An 18,750-nucleotide genomic window follows, 5' to 3' on the forward strand; every position below is an offset into this window, starting at 1 on the left:
AGTTTTTTTTTTTTTTTTTTTAAGTCATTGGCTCTGCAAATAATTTACTATCGCAGTCAGAAAACAAAGCGCAACCCGAGTATATTTCACAGGAAATGTCGCCTCACGTGCCAACATCTAATATGGTGGCAAAGGCTTCAGAGTTCACTCTGCCCAATAACCGGTTGCGGTCACGTGGTTCTCGCAGACGCTCCCCATTCATTGGCTCCACAGTACTCTTGTATACTGATACATTATTGACACTGTCCTTTTCCAACAGCACAATTCATTGACTCCATTGATATATATATATATATATATATATATATATATATATATATATATATATATATATTATAATATGTATGTGCTACACGACACAGAAATCGTGGTACTTAATGAAGTATCCTGCTGGAAAATGACAGTGTCATTTGAATATATATGGTCATATGGGTAGTATAATATTTAGGAGGAACACGAATACAAGCATTAAAAAAAAACTTGGTATGCCTCTTTTGCGCGCGTCAGCACATTTGGGCGGGGCTTCACGCCCCTTCTTTCAATAATTTTATACAGCATGAAAGTGCGCATTTTAACAAATGAGTTATTGATAAGTAGAATAAAGCACGCCCTTGCTTTGCTGTGGGTAAAGTATATACGCCGTATCGCACGTTGTACTGCCTGATCAATTCCACTTCCGTGCAATACTTTGATGGTATGTTAAACATATTATGAACATAACATCTGGAGCTGGCCAAAAATATTTCAGGGTGCACTTTGATTAACATTTTAAGTCCGCGTGTTTTTCACACTGGAAACTCTGGATTAGAGAGTCCTTTGTTTGGCTCTGCTTGCTAAGTGTCACTGCGCGCTGCAGAGCTTCAAATGGAAGCAGCGGCGCCGTCTCTCGGCTCTCGCTTCCTCGGCCTCTGATTGGCCCTCGGCGCTGTCAATCCGAGCGCCGCAAACACCGGCCAGCTAGGGAGAGAGAGATAGAGAGATAGAGAGAGAGAGAGAGAGAGAGAGAGAGGGGGAGCGGGTAGAAGTGAGAGATAGTTTGTATGCTGAACGGCGTATCTGTTTTAGTTTCAGCAGTAGCGCACACGGAAGACGGACCGGGTGAGTGCTCGGCGCTTGGTTTATGTTGCTCTGAAGCCTTTGCTAAGTGTACGCGCCTCTTCTCAGAAAGAAAGAGCATGCACATTTAGCGAGTGGAAGGACATTTACAAATTTAAACACAGAACAAATAATCTATTCAGCTGCCCTCTAATGAACTGCCTTTTTTCTTTCGATGCTTGTTTTGTTGTTGTATTGTGTTAGATGTGGCATAATGTTAGGTAGCCGCTTAGAAAAAGTGTTTTTCATTGGTCTTATATATCGTGTTATATGTATTTTTTTTTTCGAAGACAATTGGCTGATACCGGATATCGGTTTGGAAAAGTACCAGCTCTGGCACACACAGACACATCTGCGCAATGCTAGCTAGCAGAGACGAGGAACTCCCCTAGATCACTAACAATCAATATCACAGCAACGAGAGGCGGACACGTACTGAATTTAAAAAGTAATAGACAGGCGCTTCATAGCGCTCATAAACCACTTCAATTAAATGATGGCGGTGAAAAAAAAAAAGAACTAAACTGATGGCAGTACAAAACCGCGAGCCTGTAATATACGCAGTGGAAGTGGGTTACAGTAAACCAGTTCAGATCATACATGCCAGCTGTCTTAAACTGTATCGTTTGGGGGTTATAAACGCCCTTCTGTTAAAGTTTAAATCAATCAGTACCAAATTGTATGCGGTGTTAATGCGATTTCTTTTTTCCCCGTGCCCCTGGTCTTTTTGTGTTGTATTCACAACCACGCCACTGCATTGTAGTATTTCCTCAACTGAAATCGAGAACTCCGTCAACACGACGCACACAACGCCCTCGTTGCTGAGTCGCATTCCCAGGGACGGGTGTAACTGGGACCCTGCAAACGGGATCCTTGGACGAGTTGCGTAATGCGGTGATGGAATAAGCACAGTCGTCTCCGTTATCGATCGACCCCCCCCGCCCTGACGGCTCCATTAAAGCGGTGCTTCGTTTAATGCCTGCGCCCTCGTCATTTAAATGAACTGTGTTGTTGCCCTTTTAATATAACCCTCGTGAATGGAGCATACTGGCATTTTCCATTGTGATCTGTAATGCCAAAACCAGCTTCCAAAAAGAACTGAGGGTGCCAGTCACTATGAATATGACGTGTGCCAGCTCCCAGCTACGCTGCTGCTGCTTTTAGGAAGGAATGTAGAAAGCCAGAAAACGACTCTTGACTTTAAAACACCCGAAACACATGCATGCAACATATCCTTGTAGGAAACTTCAGCATAGTATTGGGGGCAGCCTCGGGGTAGTGTACTGGATGGGGACACATTCAAGCAAATAAAGCTGAGGAAATAGCAGGGCGCTGTTAGTTAAACCTTTTGAACCTGTTTACAGATTATGGAGCATAGAATAGAGACACCTGTCGTTAATTGAACCCATAATGCAGGCAGAATGACAGTGATCCTTTTAGCTTGCTGTGATGGGTGCAGCGCAATGCATAATTCCATCAACGTTTGTGGATAGCAATGCACATTCCCACATTACTTCTGTATCTTGAAGGACAATAACATGTATGAGGACCATTACCATTTACTGGACAGAGTCCAGGCCACACGTCCAACACATTACTGTAGTCCAGTCATCCACAGCCTTATACAGGGAGGAGACCACTGTAGTGCTTGGAGAGTTTCACAGACCTCCTGCAAAAACTACAAATACCACTGCTTCAGAAAAATGGCAAGTGACAGCCGTCACTTTTTGTTTTAGTGCCAGGAGAAAAGGATGCTGTCAGGTGGTAGCTTGTTTGACAGAATGCTGTCTTGCCTGTAGCAGATGAGACAGTTTTGTGCAGTTTTGATGAGTGTGGGGCAGCCCTGGGGGGCGATTCTAATTACAGCACAATTGTTTTGTGAAATTGCAATCCCAGTGCTATTTCGTTCGATTACAGTTAGTTATACTGCAGTAATTACAATGGCACTAAAAAACATAAAGAACTCCACATATTAACATGTTTACTGTTTTTATTCTACATAAACAATCGCAGGTACAAATTCTGTGTTTGGGACAGATGTGCGTTTTCTGAAATGCTGTGTGATTGTGAACTATCTTTGTATAATGAATGTCCTGTTAATCTAGTCAGTAACCTCAGGGTTGTCTGTCCAGCGCTCCTGCCATGCCTGTTGTTCTGATCTCTTCTTTTATGCAGGTGTAAGTAAGCAGCCCCCTTTCTCCCGTCACGCAAAGGGCTTCACCATCACAGACGCCTAAACATGCCTTTCCCCTTCGGAAAATCACAGAAGACTCCTGCCGAAATTGTCAAGAGTTTAAAAGAGAATGTGGCTGGATTGGAAAAACTCGAGCCAACGGAAACCAAGAAATGTGAAAAGGTGATTTTCTTAATCTTGGGGAATCGCGTGTTGTGATTAAACTTGGTATGGGCATTGTTATTCACGTGCTGATGTCACCCTGGCAATCAGACCTGTTGTTGCATGTGCCTGTATTCAAGCATATATTTGAAGCTCTCCTTGAAGCATGGGAATATGAGGTAATACTTTCTTGACAAAGTACTTTTAAGATGCATAAACATTATAGCTGTTTAGCAGTGCTTTTTCTTTTGTTCAGTGTACACAATGCTGCTGCTGCTGGTTGTGTTTTTTCCAGAGAAACTCAACCCTCATTTCGATCACTGACATGCGTCAAGCTTGTCATCGCCTGCCTGTCCGTAAAGCACACAACAACATGAGTGAAACAATTGTAAACAAAAATGAAACGGAGTGCAGGGGCGTACTTTCAGGGGCACCAAATCACCATCTTCAAAAAATGTGCAAGTCAGAGAAACAGGGAGCTGTGTAGTTGACTTTGTCGCAGTGTGTTTGAGCAGCGCTTCGCTCTCCCACCCGCGCAGGTGACTGAAGAGATGTCAAAGAGCCTGGCCTCCCTGAAGGAGGTCCTGTACGGCACCAGTGACAAGGAGCCGCAGACTGAGGCCGTGGCACAGCTGGCTCAGGAGCTGTACAACACCAACCTGCTGATCGCACTGATAGCCAACCTGCAGAGGATAGACTTCGAGGTGAGTGAGGGCAAGGGTGAGGGGGGTGCTGCATGTGTAGCGCTGAGCACGTCGATAGCCAACCTGAACATACTGAAGCAGCATGTCCACGCAGCTGTTACCCCTACCAAGTGTGCAGAATTAGGGTTATTTAATTATGTATTTGGTATTATTGTGAAAATAGAAACTACTGAGGTGCATGATGGTACCATCGGATGGATTATAATGCTGTACGAATCGTTAAGGCAAAAAGTCTAACTAATAATTTCACATGTTGTACTCAGGGCAAGAAGGACGTGGTCCAGATTTTCAGTAACATCCTGCGAAGACAGATTGGCACCCGGACCCCGACTGTGGAGTACATCTCCTCCCACACACAGATACTCTTCATGCTGCTGAAGGGGTGAGCAAGCTGCGTAAAGTACGGGAGGAGCTCCCCACTCTAACTCGTCTGTCCTGGGGGGGTTGAACGCGTTCATATCTGAGCCCATCAGCAAACGCTAGCTATCAGGGTACGATGTTTAGGTTGGGTTTAAAATTCACACTTCTCTCAGGGTAAATTAAATTCTGGTACCGAAATGTTACCAAATCAGAATCGCTGTTTAGTAAAGACAGATGAGCCACGACTCGTTTGAAGTTCTGTTGGCATGAAGAATCTTCTGCCTGCCCCACAGCTCCGACACCATTTGGAATGCAGATTGCATATTTGCATTGTTATGAAAGCATCATCACTGGAATGCGCCAGTGACCTTGAGCACTAGCTTATAGTGTATTAATGCTCCTGTAAAGTCAAGGATTGTTTTCTGGATCGGAGATGAACCCTTAAAAACAGCAGTGCAGTTCTCATATTTGGATAATCAGAGAACCTCCAGTGAGATGCCAAGTAAGGGGGCAGGATACCTTGCAGGATCAAACGCGTTGGCAGCCCCTGGGAGTGTGGCTCGCTCCCGCCCTGATAGTCTTGTTCCCGGCGCAGGTACGAGAGTCCGGAGGTGGCTCTGAACTGCGGGATGATGCTGCGGGAGTGTCTTCGTCACGAGCCGCTGGCCCGCACCATCCTCTTCTCGGAGCAGATGTACAACTTCTTCAGATACGTGGAGCTGTCCACCTTTGACATCGCCTCGGACGCCTTCGCCTCCTTCAAGGTGAAGCAAAGACTCTGCTGCTTAGAATTTTTTTTCTAGTGAAAATGTCCAGCTCATGCAAAAATACAGAGTAGCAGATTATGGGAAAAGTACATGGTTATATTATTAATATTTACACAGCAGCTGTTCATGCATATATGTTTTAATTTATATGTGATGCTCTAAAACCTGAACGATATAGTAATGAAGTGAGTATATATTGTGATTTCAGGGTGATTGGGTGGGGAGGGGTTGTATTGATCGAATATCTTCACCGAGTCATGCTGCTTCTGCTGCACAATTTTACAAACTCATTTACATGGTTCAACAGTATTTGATTTCCAAAGAACCCTCTGGTAACCACAGTGTCAGGTGATCTAAAGGTGAATAAAGCTTTGTTTAACAATACATTTCATTTTTGCATTTTTACATTGTTAATTTTCAGGACCTGCTGACCAGGCACAAGATCATGTGTGCGGACTTCTTGGAGACGAATTATGATCGAGTAAGTATTTTATGATCATTGTTCTACACGCCTTTCTTTCTTTCTTTTGGTCTTGTAGAATTCACTTTCAAAGTTGCAATTTATAGTAGTGTGTATAAAATAAATCATTGTACTGATTTGTGTTTTAGGTGTTTACAGAGTATGAGAAGCTGCTGCATTCAGAAAATTACGTGACCAAACGACAGTCTTTGAAGGTACTGCTTAACTGCATTGATTACTTTATTGTGAGACTCACCTGCCATGAGAACACAGTACACAGCAGCAGTGAACTGTATTGCAATGCAATAGAAGGACATGTTAATAGATGAACAGCGCTGTCCAAACACCTCATTTATAGCTTTGCATGAACTCAATTTGTCACTGATTTGTCCTCTTATTATTGCATTGTGGAAAATTATATAGGAATGTAACATGTTTGCATCCAGTAGAAAAGTGACTGCTTGGAAGGTGTATTAAACCCTGCAACCATAGAAATACAAAATAGACTGCAAAGTGACAACAGTTCTAAAGACGTGGGTAATGGCATTAAATATGCAGTGTGCTTTATGAGAAGATGTTGGTGTAACAAAGCGGGTCAGGTGTATATAATAGCTTATAACATGAGCACGTGCCTCGCTTGTGATTGAATTGAATGCACGGTATCCCTCACAGTTGCTGGGAGAGCTGCTGCTGGACCGACACAACTTCACAGTCATGACCAAGTACATCAGCCGGCCCGAGAACCTCAAGCTGATGATGAACATGCTGAGAGACAACAGCCGCAACATCCAGTTTGAGGCTTTCCACGTCTTCAAGGTGAACCCGGGGGGGTGGGGCACACCGAACTGAACCCGGGGGAGTGGGGCACACCGAACTGAACCCGGGGGAGTGGGGCACACCGAACTGAACCCGGGGAGTGGGGAACACCGAACTGAACCCGGGGGAGTGGGGAACACCGAACTGAACCCGGGGAGTGGGGAACACCGAACTGAACCCGGGGGGGTGGGGCACACCGAACTGAACCCGGGGGGGGTGGGGCACACCGAACTGAACCCGGGGGAGTGGGGCACACCGAACTGAACCCGGGGGAGTGGGGAACACCGAACTGAACCCGGGGGAGTGGGGAACACCGAACTGAACCCGGGGGAGTGGGGCACACCGAACTGAACCCGGGGGAGTGGGGCACACCGAACTGAACCCGGGGGGGGTGGGGCACACCGAACTGAACCCGGGGGAGTGGGGCACACCGAACTGAACCCGGGGGGGTGGGGCACACCGAACTGAACCCGGGGGAGTGGGGCACACCGAACTGAACCCAGGGCTCTTCCTTTCAGGCCTTCCCAGGGTCGGAACCGCAGTTACAGAGCGGGGGTTCTGAGATTATAACATTTGCACGGGAAGACGCAAGTCTCCAGCTACACAGGAGTTAAATGCATTCCATGGGGGGATCAATTAAAAATATATTTATTATGTATTCAAATGTTTGTATTTGAAGCTGTTTTCAGTATTTTTCAGTTTTAAAAGCAAATCTTAACTTAAAGAAAGCACGCTCTTACCAATCTCCTTCATTGTGACCCAGGTGTTTGTTGCGAACCCCAACAAGACGCAGCCGGTGATGGACATCCTCCTGAAGAACCAGACCAAGCTGATAGAGTTCCTCAGCAAGTTCCAGTCGGACCGTTCGGACGACGAGCAGTTCTGTGACGAGAAGAACTACCTGATCAAACAGATCCGGGACCTGAAGAGACCCCCCGCGCCACAGGAGGGCTAGCCCTGATCACCCCCGCCCCCTCCTCAACCTGCCCCCGTCCCTGAGGAAACAAGCACATCCGGGCCCCGGGGAGCCCCCAGCACTGCAGGGGACCTGGCTCTGCTCAACCTGTCCCTGCGAAAATACAATAACCCCTGGACCTGAGGAGACCACCAGGGCCACAGGAGGCCCCACTAACCCAGCGCCAGCACCCGATCCAAAGAAAACACGCACGCACAGCCACCACCCTTGAGCACTGTATCGCTGTCTTCAACTGCAGGCTCAAGAGAAAATCCTAAATCCTTAACCGTAACCTTGAGCATAACCAATAACTACAAAATATAGGGTGCCTAGGCTTAAAAATATAACAGTGAAACACAGCTGCAGGGGCGGTGTGTGCATGCTGTATGTGCAGCAGGTGATTTGAATTGTAGTAGTCTATATTTTTATAGGAAGCTTATATATGTAATAGATGTATATATATATATATATATATATATATATATATATATATATATATATATATATATATATATATATGTATATATGTATATGTATGTATGTATGTATGTATATATATATATATATATATATATATATATATATATATATATATATATATATATATATATATATATACAGTGCTGTCTGCTGGGTTTTAGTCTCAATAAGGGATTGTAATTTTATGTAACAGATGGGCAACTGTGGTCCCCAAGGGTTATTCCAGTCCAGGTTACAGAGGTGTCATTATTTATTGAAATTAGCATTTGATCTTGATCCACATGTTGGTATTTCTGTCCTTCGGTGCACATGATTGATTACCAAAGACTCTTGGAAACCGTTCAGGCTGTTTTATGATTCTGCGTGCACTAGGAAGCAGTGGACCCTGTTGGAACAGCAACCTGGACTGGAATAGCCCCTCTTTGCCCACCCTGGGATGAAGGGAGATGGTCAGAGGGAGAGTAGGTGGGTTCCTGCTGATAAGAAGTTAATTTGTTACTGCTTTAACAAGTTATAAATATTTTTTGCAGTGCTGGCCAGCACACTGTCTTGCACACTTTAGTAATATGCCTTATAGCCTCCTATCGCAGTCCACTGTGCAGCTGCAGAATCCCTCCCTCCCATCCAAAACAGTGGTCCTAACAATGAAATGTGTGCACTAGGTGAACTGTGATTAGATACTTCTTGTGCCATGCTGGTACCGACAGGAAGAAGCACAGGTACTGGGAAGCTGTGACTTGCTTCCCCGCTGCAGCACTAAACAGTGCCGCTCGGTTCCTGCTTGCAAGCTAGCAGGGATTCATTAGCAGTGTAGGGCATGATGGTAAATACAAAAGCTACTGTGCAGAAAAGGCATTTTAAAGCAGCACACTAAATGTAAGAAGTGTGTAATAAAGTGCTCTTTGTCAGCATGCTATAAAGTATAAATGTGTGCATGCTTAGAAAAAAACAAACAAGAGTAAGCCCCAGCCCAGTTGCCAGTGCTCGTAAACACACACAGCATTACTGCTTGGCAGGGTGCGATCTCATTTTGGGTTCAGCAGCCCTGCCTTTGTGACTGCGACGTATGGCACTTCCGGCTCCTTTAAGCTGTTTCCAGTGTGATTAATGAATTCAGCATGAATGCACATGGGGGCTAGGGATTAGAATGAAACTCAATGACATGAACTGCTTCACTTAGCTGCTGCTGCTGAACCAGGAAAAAACTTTGCCATGGTGTGGGAGAGGCTGCAAACCTGCATGATACTGCTTTTCATTTTGGGCATTAGAAGACTGGTAATGTAATCACAGCAAGAGGAATGCTGACCACCAATCATTTGAAATCGCTGTTAATGAATCTTTCCTTTTGTGGTTGTTAATATAAATCTAGTATTTCATGCAGAACTGTGCAAACCCAGATTGTATTTGTTTTCTGGGAGGTTTTATTTGGGCAAGGTCTTTTGTAACATTTCAAAACGTTCCTGGTTTGAAGTCATGCTGCATGGACAGAGTGAAGTGGAACAGTTGTGTGAGAGTGACCTGCGTGATGGCTGTATGCACACTCACACACACACACACACACTGATGCACAAACACTTTCAACACTGTATATAGAAGCATTAGATGCACAAAACACCCAGAATGAAGCAATGATTTGTTAATGTTTCAAGATTTGAAAAACATCATTAACTCCAGCCTCCAGTGCCACAGCCTCAGGAGGCAGGGTCTTGAGCAAGGCTAAGCTAGTAGAGCAGTGTGTGGAGGTAATGGGACTGATTGGGACTGCATTTCTGTTATGGTTGGCACTTGATGTTCGTGCTCTGCAAAGGACACCTTGATCCCTGGCATGTCTGTGAACATGCCCAGGACAGTGTATGGCATATCTGTGGTTCACAATCGCAGGAGTCCAGCTTTTTGTTTTAAGCAGCTTTTAAACCAGTCCTGTCGGAGCCAAATGGAAACAGGCTGACAATTGAGCCTTTCGAGTTTTACTGCGAGTTTACTCAGTTGTACCTTTTATTATTTAATCAGTCAGATTATTAATATTTAGACAGTCATGGTGCATCTTATATCGACGAGATGTATAACTCAGTAGTAAATGCTGCTGTAGCACAGATTTATATCAACCGAGATATACACACTGATGTATGTATGTATGTGTGGGTGGTTTAGTGTGGAAGTAAACCCAATTCAAATCTATATGGCTGGTTTGACAGGCCCTGATTAGCACTAACTGTGGATTACCTTGCCTAACATTAGGGAGTTTAAGACTGATGTGAAACTAGCCATGTATGTATAAATGGGGGAGGGGTGTTTGTAGTACTAGTTCTGTTGCTTTTTACCTTTTTTAATATCATAATAATAATCAACTACAGTTCTGCAAACTGCTATCATTGTTGATGGCTTTCCTGTCTCTAAACATTGCCTGTTGGGGAGCTAATGACTTGTACATAATGTTTATTTTATGTGGTGACACAATGGTGTTGGAAGTATATTTAAGAAAATAAAGTTCCTTTCATACCTGTTTTACCCTTGTTTTCTTTCTAATATGTTGTATACAGTACCCGCCCACTTGTTAAATAACTGTTGTCAATATGTCCTGCGTCTCCTCTTCTGTGACTCCGGTCTACCTTGGTTCAGGACCTTACTGGTGCTCAGTCTAGGACTAGCATGCAGGAAATCCAGGTCCTACGAGCTAGGGTGGGGCACCCCAGGCATCTGCTGCGTATGGATGTGTGTGCCAGACCTGTGTAATTGATTAGAGGAATCTGTATCATGACTGATATTTCTACGCTCAATGCGCAAGTGATCCTTACTGTAACACCGATAGGGCCACCATACTTTTACTATATCAAAAATAAAAGCAAGATCACTCCGGGGTTCAATAAAAATATGAATTTTATTAAAAATACACTGAAACAATGCAGCAAGACAGCAGAGCTTGGAAAATCCATCGTGAAAACCTGTTATAATTTCAGAAAGCCCTTGATCTGAAAGCCCCAACACATCACATGTGAAGACTCTGCCATTGTGCAGCCTTTACAGAAGAGAGTGTCAGGTTCAGAGGAACAAACTAAACAGGCACGTGGTTTTACCTAATTGGATATTTTCAAGATCCCATTACATTCACCGTGTGCCTGTGTATACACAGCGGGCTACGATTTCTCGGTCCTGTGAATATCATCAACGTGATGAAGACTCGCAAGAAAGTTCAGTCACTTGACAAAGTGTAGATTCCACCATGTGTGCAAAGTGATGATGCTTATGATTGTCTAGTTTGTTGTTACAATAAATGTCTATTTCCGGATCAGCTCTGCGCAAACTTAGCAGTGAAGGTGTCCTGTATCTCCTGGGCAGGTAAGCTAGCAAAGTGCCTCCTGAGCAACTCCAAGGCACTCAGGCTCCGGCCGTGCCTCTGTTTCTCCACAGCAAGCTCGCTTTGGGCAGCCTCCAAGTCCCTCTGCAGCCTCCTGACGGCCGTCTCGCGCTGCACCTGTGCCAGCTCTTCCTGCCTCAGCCTCTCTGCCTCCTGTTCCTGTCTCAAGCTCCCCAGCTCTGCGGTCAGCTCCCTGTTGTGCAGAGTGAGCTCCTGGATTTCCGACCTGGCTTTCTGCAGCTCCTGGGCCAGGCCTCGGTAGTCAGCTGCCTTCTCCCGCACCTCTCGCGCTAGGGCCTCCAGTCTGGCATCTCTCCTGCCGGCTTCCCCCTGCAGCGTCTGTATATGAAGGGCCCCGCGTTCGTTCTGCTGCCGGGCGCTGGCCAGATCCCTCTCCCTGGACTCCAGAGCCTGCTCCAGCAACGCTCGCTCGCCACGCTGCTTTTCGATCTCTTCCAGCGCCTCAGCCAGGCGGGTTTCCAGCCGTCGACGCTCAGAGTCTCCCTGGCGCATCTCCTGCCGCAGAATAGAGAGCTCCTGCGCACTCCAGATGCTTGGCTCCGTCACTTCTCTGGCGCGCTCCTCTTTTGAGGCAGGCTCCGTGCTGTTCTGAAAGGCAGGAGAGGTAGTGCTAGCGGTGGTGGTGGCGATATTGGAGGACATCTCCACCTTGGTTCCTCTCTGAGGTTCCCAAACCATTCTCTTCGCTAGGCGGTCCCTCCTGTTCTGTCTCTCCCCCTCCTGCAGCTCTCTCAGTGCCCCCCGATAGATCTCCTGCACACGCTCCGTTCTCTGGCCAGCCAGCTTCTCAGACAGCAGGAGAGGGGGTCGCGTCCCAGGGTCGAGGCTGTTCTCTAGCAGGTCCAGCGCAGTGAAGCGAGGGGGGAACAGCTGAGCCACCCAGTGAGGCTCCCCCTCCTTCTCCCTGTTCAGAGTATCTTCCATTGCTTCACTCTTAATACTTTCTACCTGTCAGTGATGGAAAGAAAATACATTACATTAAAGCCATAACCCTCACTCACCACACAGCGTGAGTGGATTATTTTATAAAAGTTATGTTGAGGGTAAATCTATACTACAGTACAGCTCTCAGTACTAGGGAGCACGGAGCAATGTGGAGCTCAATACGGCATTGAAAACGCAGTGGGGGGTCGGTCTAAATCCAGTTTAATTCCACTGCAGAAACTTAAAGGAAAATGTTTGGCATTTGATCATTTAGAGTAGACAAGTTCATGTATACAAAACTATAAACAGGTCGGTTGAAGGAATATACAGTAGCTTGCTGTTAGCTATCAGTCTGCTAAATGTTGGGCATTACGCTGAAACTGGCCGCTGAGTCAGACGCTTATAGTTATTGAAAACACAACACACGGTTTTCTCTCTTGGCAGAACCGAACCGATACCTTAAATCTACTATCAATTCTGTTCCAGTTATTACACTGCAATATTACCAAACACAATATCCCAGAAGAACTGTCACCTCCAAACCCTACGGAAATAAACGAGTCCAGCAGCTAGTGATTCAAAATAAATATTACATTTACTAATTATACATAATTACTCACAAATTAAAAACGGGGTGGTGACAATGTATTTACATGCAGAGTAACGCTAAACGCATACCAGTATACATTACAACGTAGCAATTCGTGTTTCATGTAATCAACGCTACAACAAAACATGATTGTATTTATATATAAAAACACTTTACACAAATTAACTCCACGCAGGGCCCCGTATCCATAGAGACACGTAGCTCACGTAAACCGTGAGCGCCTCTCCTATCACCACCAACTATGTGAATAAAACAGAGTGGCTCCTCTCGCCTCAGAATAAGAGTTGATTGTTCTTCTAGCGCCCTCTAACGGAGTGGATGCTGTATGTACACTCACGGGTAAAGCGCACAATCAACATGCCCATGATAATAATAACGAGGACTACCAGGCTGCAGCTTACATGAACCTCACTGCTGCTTATAATAGTGATCTTCCATCGGGGAAATGCATTACAATGCATCCCAACAAAAATCACGGCTTTTCAACACGGGTGTATGGATAACTGTGTTGATGTATGTGTGATGTACCCTGTTTACTAATGGATATGCTGGCTTTGAAAAATGCTAATAGTGAAACATTGTAACACTACAAAATAGCTAAGAGTACACACACGCAAAGATAAAAACCAATCAAACCATTAAATATAACAAATAAAATCTGGGAGTAAACTGAACAGCGTGAGCTGTTTTTAATCTTAACAATATCCCAATTTCAACATTACAATTGAATTGGTTCACTTTTCAACACACACACATTATATATTAAATTAATTATAATATATATAATATATATATATATATATATATATATATATATATATATATATATATATATATATATATATATATATAACTCAGTAATTTTAAGGTGATAATAGGCTGGTGAGCGATCTTGAATCATACATTTAATTATAGTCGTTTTAAAGGCAGATTTTACAAATAAACGAATCCAAAAAAGTCATTGTGCTGGCTCTTTGTTCCCAGCCGGCTTTTCCAACACGCAGGAAGTGGGGTGAAGGGGCTCCGGGTCCGGAGTGGGGGTAGGGAGGTTCGGTCGGGGCTCGGGCTGTTGTCCTGCTGCGGGACGATGAGGCAGCAGTGTGTGTGGAGAAGGACTGTCCTGCAGCCTTGCCCCCCTGCCCGCCTGGACTGGGGTCCAGAACAGCAAGCTGGAGTCTCCACGACATTCCAAAAAAAGTAAGGCGAATGAATGAATGGCATTTTGAATGACTGTACAGGCTAATATCACGCGTTGGTTAATTGTTGAGCATATTAACACAAATGAAAGTTATTGAGATCAAAATTGTGTTATTGACGCAAACAGAGGAAGGGGTCGTTTACAGACTGAGTCAGCCTTAAATTACAGATCAAAGGAGTGCCATGCATTAATTAACAATGATAGTGTAATTAAAACCAGAGCTAAAACCAGTATAAGACATGGGAGCCACCTTACAACCCCGACAGAGCTGTCTTCTGGAGGGTCATGTTACTGACTCTGCCGGTAAAAAGCTGATGAAGACACACCTGCTCGACATCGGGGCTGAAGGAGGGAAACTGTCTCTGCTGTTTTTACCTGCAGCATTCAGGGAGACGGGCCGCTCTAGCACCAGTAGGGTTTGTGTGGGCTGGTGCTGTATGTTCGAGTCACACTGGAAGCGTCTGCTCTGTATTGCAAAGAGACCTCAGTAATAATGTACAGATAGATACACGACTCGGAATAAAGACTCCACACTCTTTCAATTCGTTACATTCGAAACATTTCATGTGTTTTTTTTTTTTTTTTTTCCCCAACAAAAACACAAAACAGTTTAAATGAAACAAACTAGTAGACTTTAACCCTTTAAAGAATGCCTGCAGTTTTACATTTTGTTACATTAATATTCATCTTGCAGCCTAGTCTCAGATAATATTATAATATTATATTATAATATTATTAATCATTATAATAATATTATTAATATCTAATACCACAAATAATCATAATAATATATATCTACTACTATTATCACTACAACTAACACCAATCAATTGGGTTTATTAAAAATACACATTTTATGTTTTAAAACAAACAATTTGTGTTGCCAGGAAATGTGTTGTTCTTAAGCAAACATTATAATAAATGCGAAGTTCTTTTTTTTTTTTTGCAAGTTTCTTTTTTCAATTTGAATGCAGTGATATGATGTCTTTAAATAGTCGTGTTGTAGAGTTGTGGTTTGTGACTAACTGGATACTTTTTTAAATCAAAGCAATATTAGTTGTTATTACTTTACAATGGGGGAAAAAACACCACTTCTCAGAATAATGATAATTAAACTAGCATTTCACTTTGACAAGCTTTAGAACATATCTAAATAATCACTTAACAAGAAGTGGATATACATCAAATAAATAACTGCGATCAAACAAAAGCCTTGCCCGTGGTTATCTGTGATAGTCACAAATAAACTTTCCAATACATATATATATATATATATATATATATATATATATATATATATATATATATATAAAACACAATAATGTAACAGTGCATTGTGCAGACTGCGGTTCATTCATAGTGTTCATCTTTACTGCATGGTGTTTGTAGTCTTTGTTCTTAAAAGAATATGATAAATGAAGCCTGCCCAGGGTTGCGTCACATGTGTATGTTTTTCAGGTATTAACTTTATCACCTGTGTGTCACTCTGCAAACATGTTAAAGAGAGCTAACACCCTTGTGAAGAACTGGCATTTAAAACAAAAAAAAACGCGTTTCCCGTCGTGCACTGAAGAGCGGCTATATGGGTCTGGAGAAGTTGAGAAATATTTTTAGTTTGCTGCAAGGTATGGGGGGGGGGGGGGGGGGGGGGGGGGGGGGGGGGGGTCGGTCTGGGTAGTTAAAAAAAAAAAGTTCGTGGGTCCAAGTTTTCACATTCATTTCAGCCCAACACCTTTGTAACATGGCATTGCCTTGCGTAAACAAACGTGCGAAAATATATTTGTAAATATCTGTGCAGAGAGAGAGAGAGAGAGAGAGAGAGAGAGAGAGAGGAGCGATCTATATATATATATATATTATATATATATATATGAGATATGAGAGAGAGAGAGAGAGAGAGAGAGAGAGAGAGAGAGAGAGAGAGAGAGCTATGAATTGTTTTATAGTCGCAGTGTGAGTGAGTTGCGGTTCTGATCAATGAGGTCTGTCTGTTTTGTGAATGGTTTTAGCGTTGTGTTGAAGTCTGCAGGCATGAGAGACACTGTCGTCACACTCCCCTACCCCCCTGAGGGGAGGGGGGGGGGGGGGGGGAAGGAAGGAAGGAAGGAAGGAACAGGGTAAGGTTAAAGGTCTCAAACCTTATGGCTTTTTCTGCAGGACCACACGATTTAATTTAAAAAAATAATAATTAGACACGCCTGATGGTCATGTATTAATGAAGCGGTTCATTCTCATCTGTTTCTTATCTTATAGTGTGTGTGTGTTTTAAGTAATTCTGAATTATTCAGGCTAAACTGATTTTCTTTTTTAAAGAAAACGGTAATGAGTTAATCGTTTACAATTTAAAATAGTATTATTTATTGATTTATTGAAAAGTAATTGTAAATATAAAAGTAATATAATTCGAACACAAATACATAAAAAAAAGTTGTTATCAATTATCATCGACAGCCGTTAGCCTTAAAAAAAATAACATGTTTAATTTTACAATTGAAGGTTAATACAAAGATTGTTATTGTTTATTTGTTTACAAAATAAACAGTAGTTTTACTAAAGTTTTCAGTTGGATTATTTAACAAATAAATTGAAGTTTTTTGTTTTTTTTTCGTTAATATCGACCCGAATCAAATGTCACATCCTCGTAACCCCGCACACGCTTTTTTAACTTTATTATTATTTGTACATTTCAATCACATAAACCCCGTTACATTTAAAAAGACACTAAGCTTGTAACTCGCTCCCTGTTAATGCGAGAGGAATTCTAAAAGAAGACAATGAGATTAATTATGCTAATTGCTCTGGGCGGATCTGCTCGCTTTCCCTCCCCCGAATCTGTTTGCGATTGGGGGGCGGGGGGGGGCGGGGGGTGTCAGCAGCTGCCCTGGGCCCGCATCACATGATTCCACGTTCGCGCCACTTTCGTAAACTTTTTCTCAGCCCTCTCCAGATTTTGAATCTGCAAAACAAAGGTAACGTGTCTTCATTTTATATGCGCAGTTAATTGTGTAATTAAGCGATCGCTTTGATTTGGGAAAAAAAGGGGGAACGGGAAAACCTTGTTTTATGTATTATCTCGCATGCAATGCTGAGCAGTCCGTGTTAATAATAATAATAATAATAATAATAATAATAATAATATCCTATTGTGCAGCAAAAATGACTGCTTATATATTTTTATTTTTCATAGCGGATCGTATATTAATAAAACATCAGCACTCGCTTGCATAGCCATACTGCAAAGCATGCATGCATTTAAAAACGTTTAAATTATTATATAAAAACATTTTTCGTATTGTTAGATCATCACTACCGGAGTCGGTCCCATCAGCATTGATGTCATGTTGTGAGCACTGGACGCTGGTGCGCTGTGCAGTTGCAGTTTGAAATGCACATGGCGCCAGTGGACTGCTGTGTTGCAATCTGGACCTCCGTACATCACGAGCTCCGTTGTTGTAAAATAATAATAATAAAAGGCGTAAAATAATGCACGCGTGCGTTCTGCCTGCACAGCGCATTATAATCCTAGTGCAATTTTCCGGGGGGGGGGAGACGAGCTCCACCGTGCAGCGTGCGTAGTTACAGATCATGGTAACCAGTTAATTAGTTTGGTTTATTGCAATTAGATTACAATATTAACATGTTGATTGCTACTGTTGGCAGTGCGGGGCGGGACGGGGGTCCCTTTGCTGTAACTGTTTTAACAAGCGATTCACAACTAGCGTAGCGTGGCGTGTAAAAAAAAAAAAAATCATTCAAAGAACCCTATTGGTTCGGTTTGGGTTTTTTTGGGGGGGGGGGGGGGGCAGATTTGTTTGATAAAATAGCATTAAAAACAGTTCGCTCCTGTAAGTTTCAAGCACGTGGCGTCAGTGGTACCTCTCGTAGCACCTCTGCCTGGTGAGGGCCCTAGCAATGATTAATAAATAAGTAAATAAATACACTGTTTGTCTGTGATTGCGCCTGTGCAAGAGCGAGCGGAGAGGGGCGCGTAGTTTTCGTGTTTTGTCGTTAAAGGGCTGTTTTCTTTGTGATTAACTCTTATTTAAAATGAGAGACGCGCTATATAGAAGTGTGTGTATATACTTTGTAAGTTCCCCACAGCAGCCCCTTGGTGTACATTGTGAAGCCCGTGGTAAGCATGGTCCGGTTTAAACGTGTGTATCATTATACTGGCTTTATGTAGATTCATTTCATTGGCCTGTGCAGTTTATAAGGAGGGATAGGTATTAAATGCACGGTGAAACCAGTTTATTTGAATCCGAGAATTGTCCAACCCCTTACCTCAACCGCCTTGCACCGGTGTCGCTGTGCTCTGTCGGGAAAGCCTAGTGTCTGCCTAGGTCCAGACTAGCGCAGTATTTAACTGCAGTCACAGTCCGTGAAACGACACAGCTACGGCATGAATTCAGTTCTTCTGAACAACAATGCAATTAAATACATTGCAATTCTTCAATGTGTCAAACGCCTTGGTAAATATCAAACAAAACGGTGTACAAACTATTAATTATATACCCCGGAATATGACTTCAGTTTATGGTATTGTAAGAATACATATATAAATGAGACTGGGCTTTGCAAGTGACCAGGTATTCGAGGTCAAACTTTTCTGTTTGGCGGGGTTTTATTTCTTTTTCAAATTCAATGTTTTTTCGCCCGGACTTGTTTCCCCA

General features: G+C 43.3%; 2 protein-coding genes across 4 annotated transcripts; one reads left to right on the forward strand and one right to left on the reverse strand.

Annotated features, from left to right (window-relative positions):
* The first annotated feature begins 994 nt into the window (after positions 1–994).
* On the forward strand, positions 995–7,932 carry cab39l1 (calcium binding protein 39, like 1). The gene is made up of 9 exons (XM_041256035.1): positions 995–1,098; positions 3,271–3,451; positions 3,970–4,134; positions 4,398–4,516; positions 5,090–5,258; positions 5,683–5,742; positions 5,871–5,936; positions 6,394–6,537; positions 7,301–7,932. Exons 2-9 carry the CDS (start codon positions 3,335–3,337, stop codon positions 7,490–7,492), a joined length of 1,032 nt encoding a protein of 343 aa, XP_041111969.1. The 5' UTR covers positions 995–1,098; positions 3,271–3,334; the 3' UTR covers positions 7,493–7,932.
* A 2,949-nt stretch (positions 7,933–10,881) lies between these two features.
* ccdc160 (coiled-coil domain containing 160) lies at positions 10,882–13,108 on the reverse strand. Of its 3 annotated transcripts, none has more exons than XM_041256037.1 (2): positions 13,039–13,108; positions 10,882–12,296 (listed from the first exon to the last, which is right to left on the reverse strand). In XM_041256037.1, the coding sequence occupies exons 1-2, from the start codon at positions 13,069–13,071 to the stop codon at positions 11,259–11,261; spliced, it is 1,071 nt and encodes a 356-aa protein (XP_041111971.1). In that variant the 5' UTR covers positions 13,072–13,108; the 3' UTR covers positions 10,882–11,258. The 3 variants fall into 3 exon arrangements, with proteins under 3 accessions (XP_041111971.1, XP_041111972.1, XP_041111973.1); XM_041256038.1 differs by having other exon boundaries at positions 12,951–13,101; XM_041256039.1 differs by having other exon boundaries at positions 12,893–13,101.
* Positions 13,109–18,750: the final 5,642 nt, after the last annotated feature.

This window comes from Polyodon spathula, chromosome 7 (assembly GCF_017654505.1).
Source record: "Polyodon spathula isolate WHYD16114869_AA chromosome 7, ASM1765450v1, whole genome shotgun sequence".
NCBI classification, from domain to species: domain Eukaryota; kingdom Metazoa; phylum Chordata; class Actinopteri; order Acipenseriformes; family Polyodontidae; genus Polyodon; species Polyodon spathula.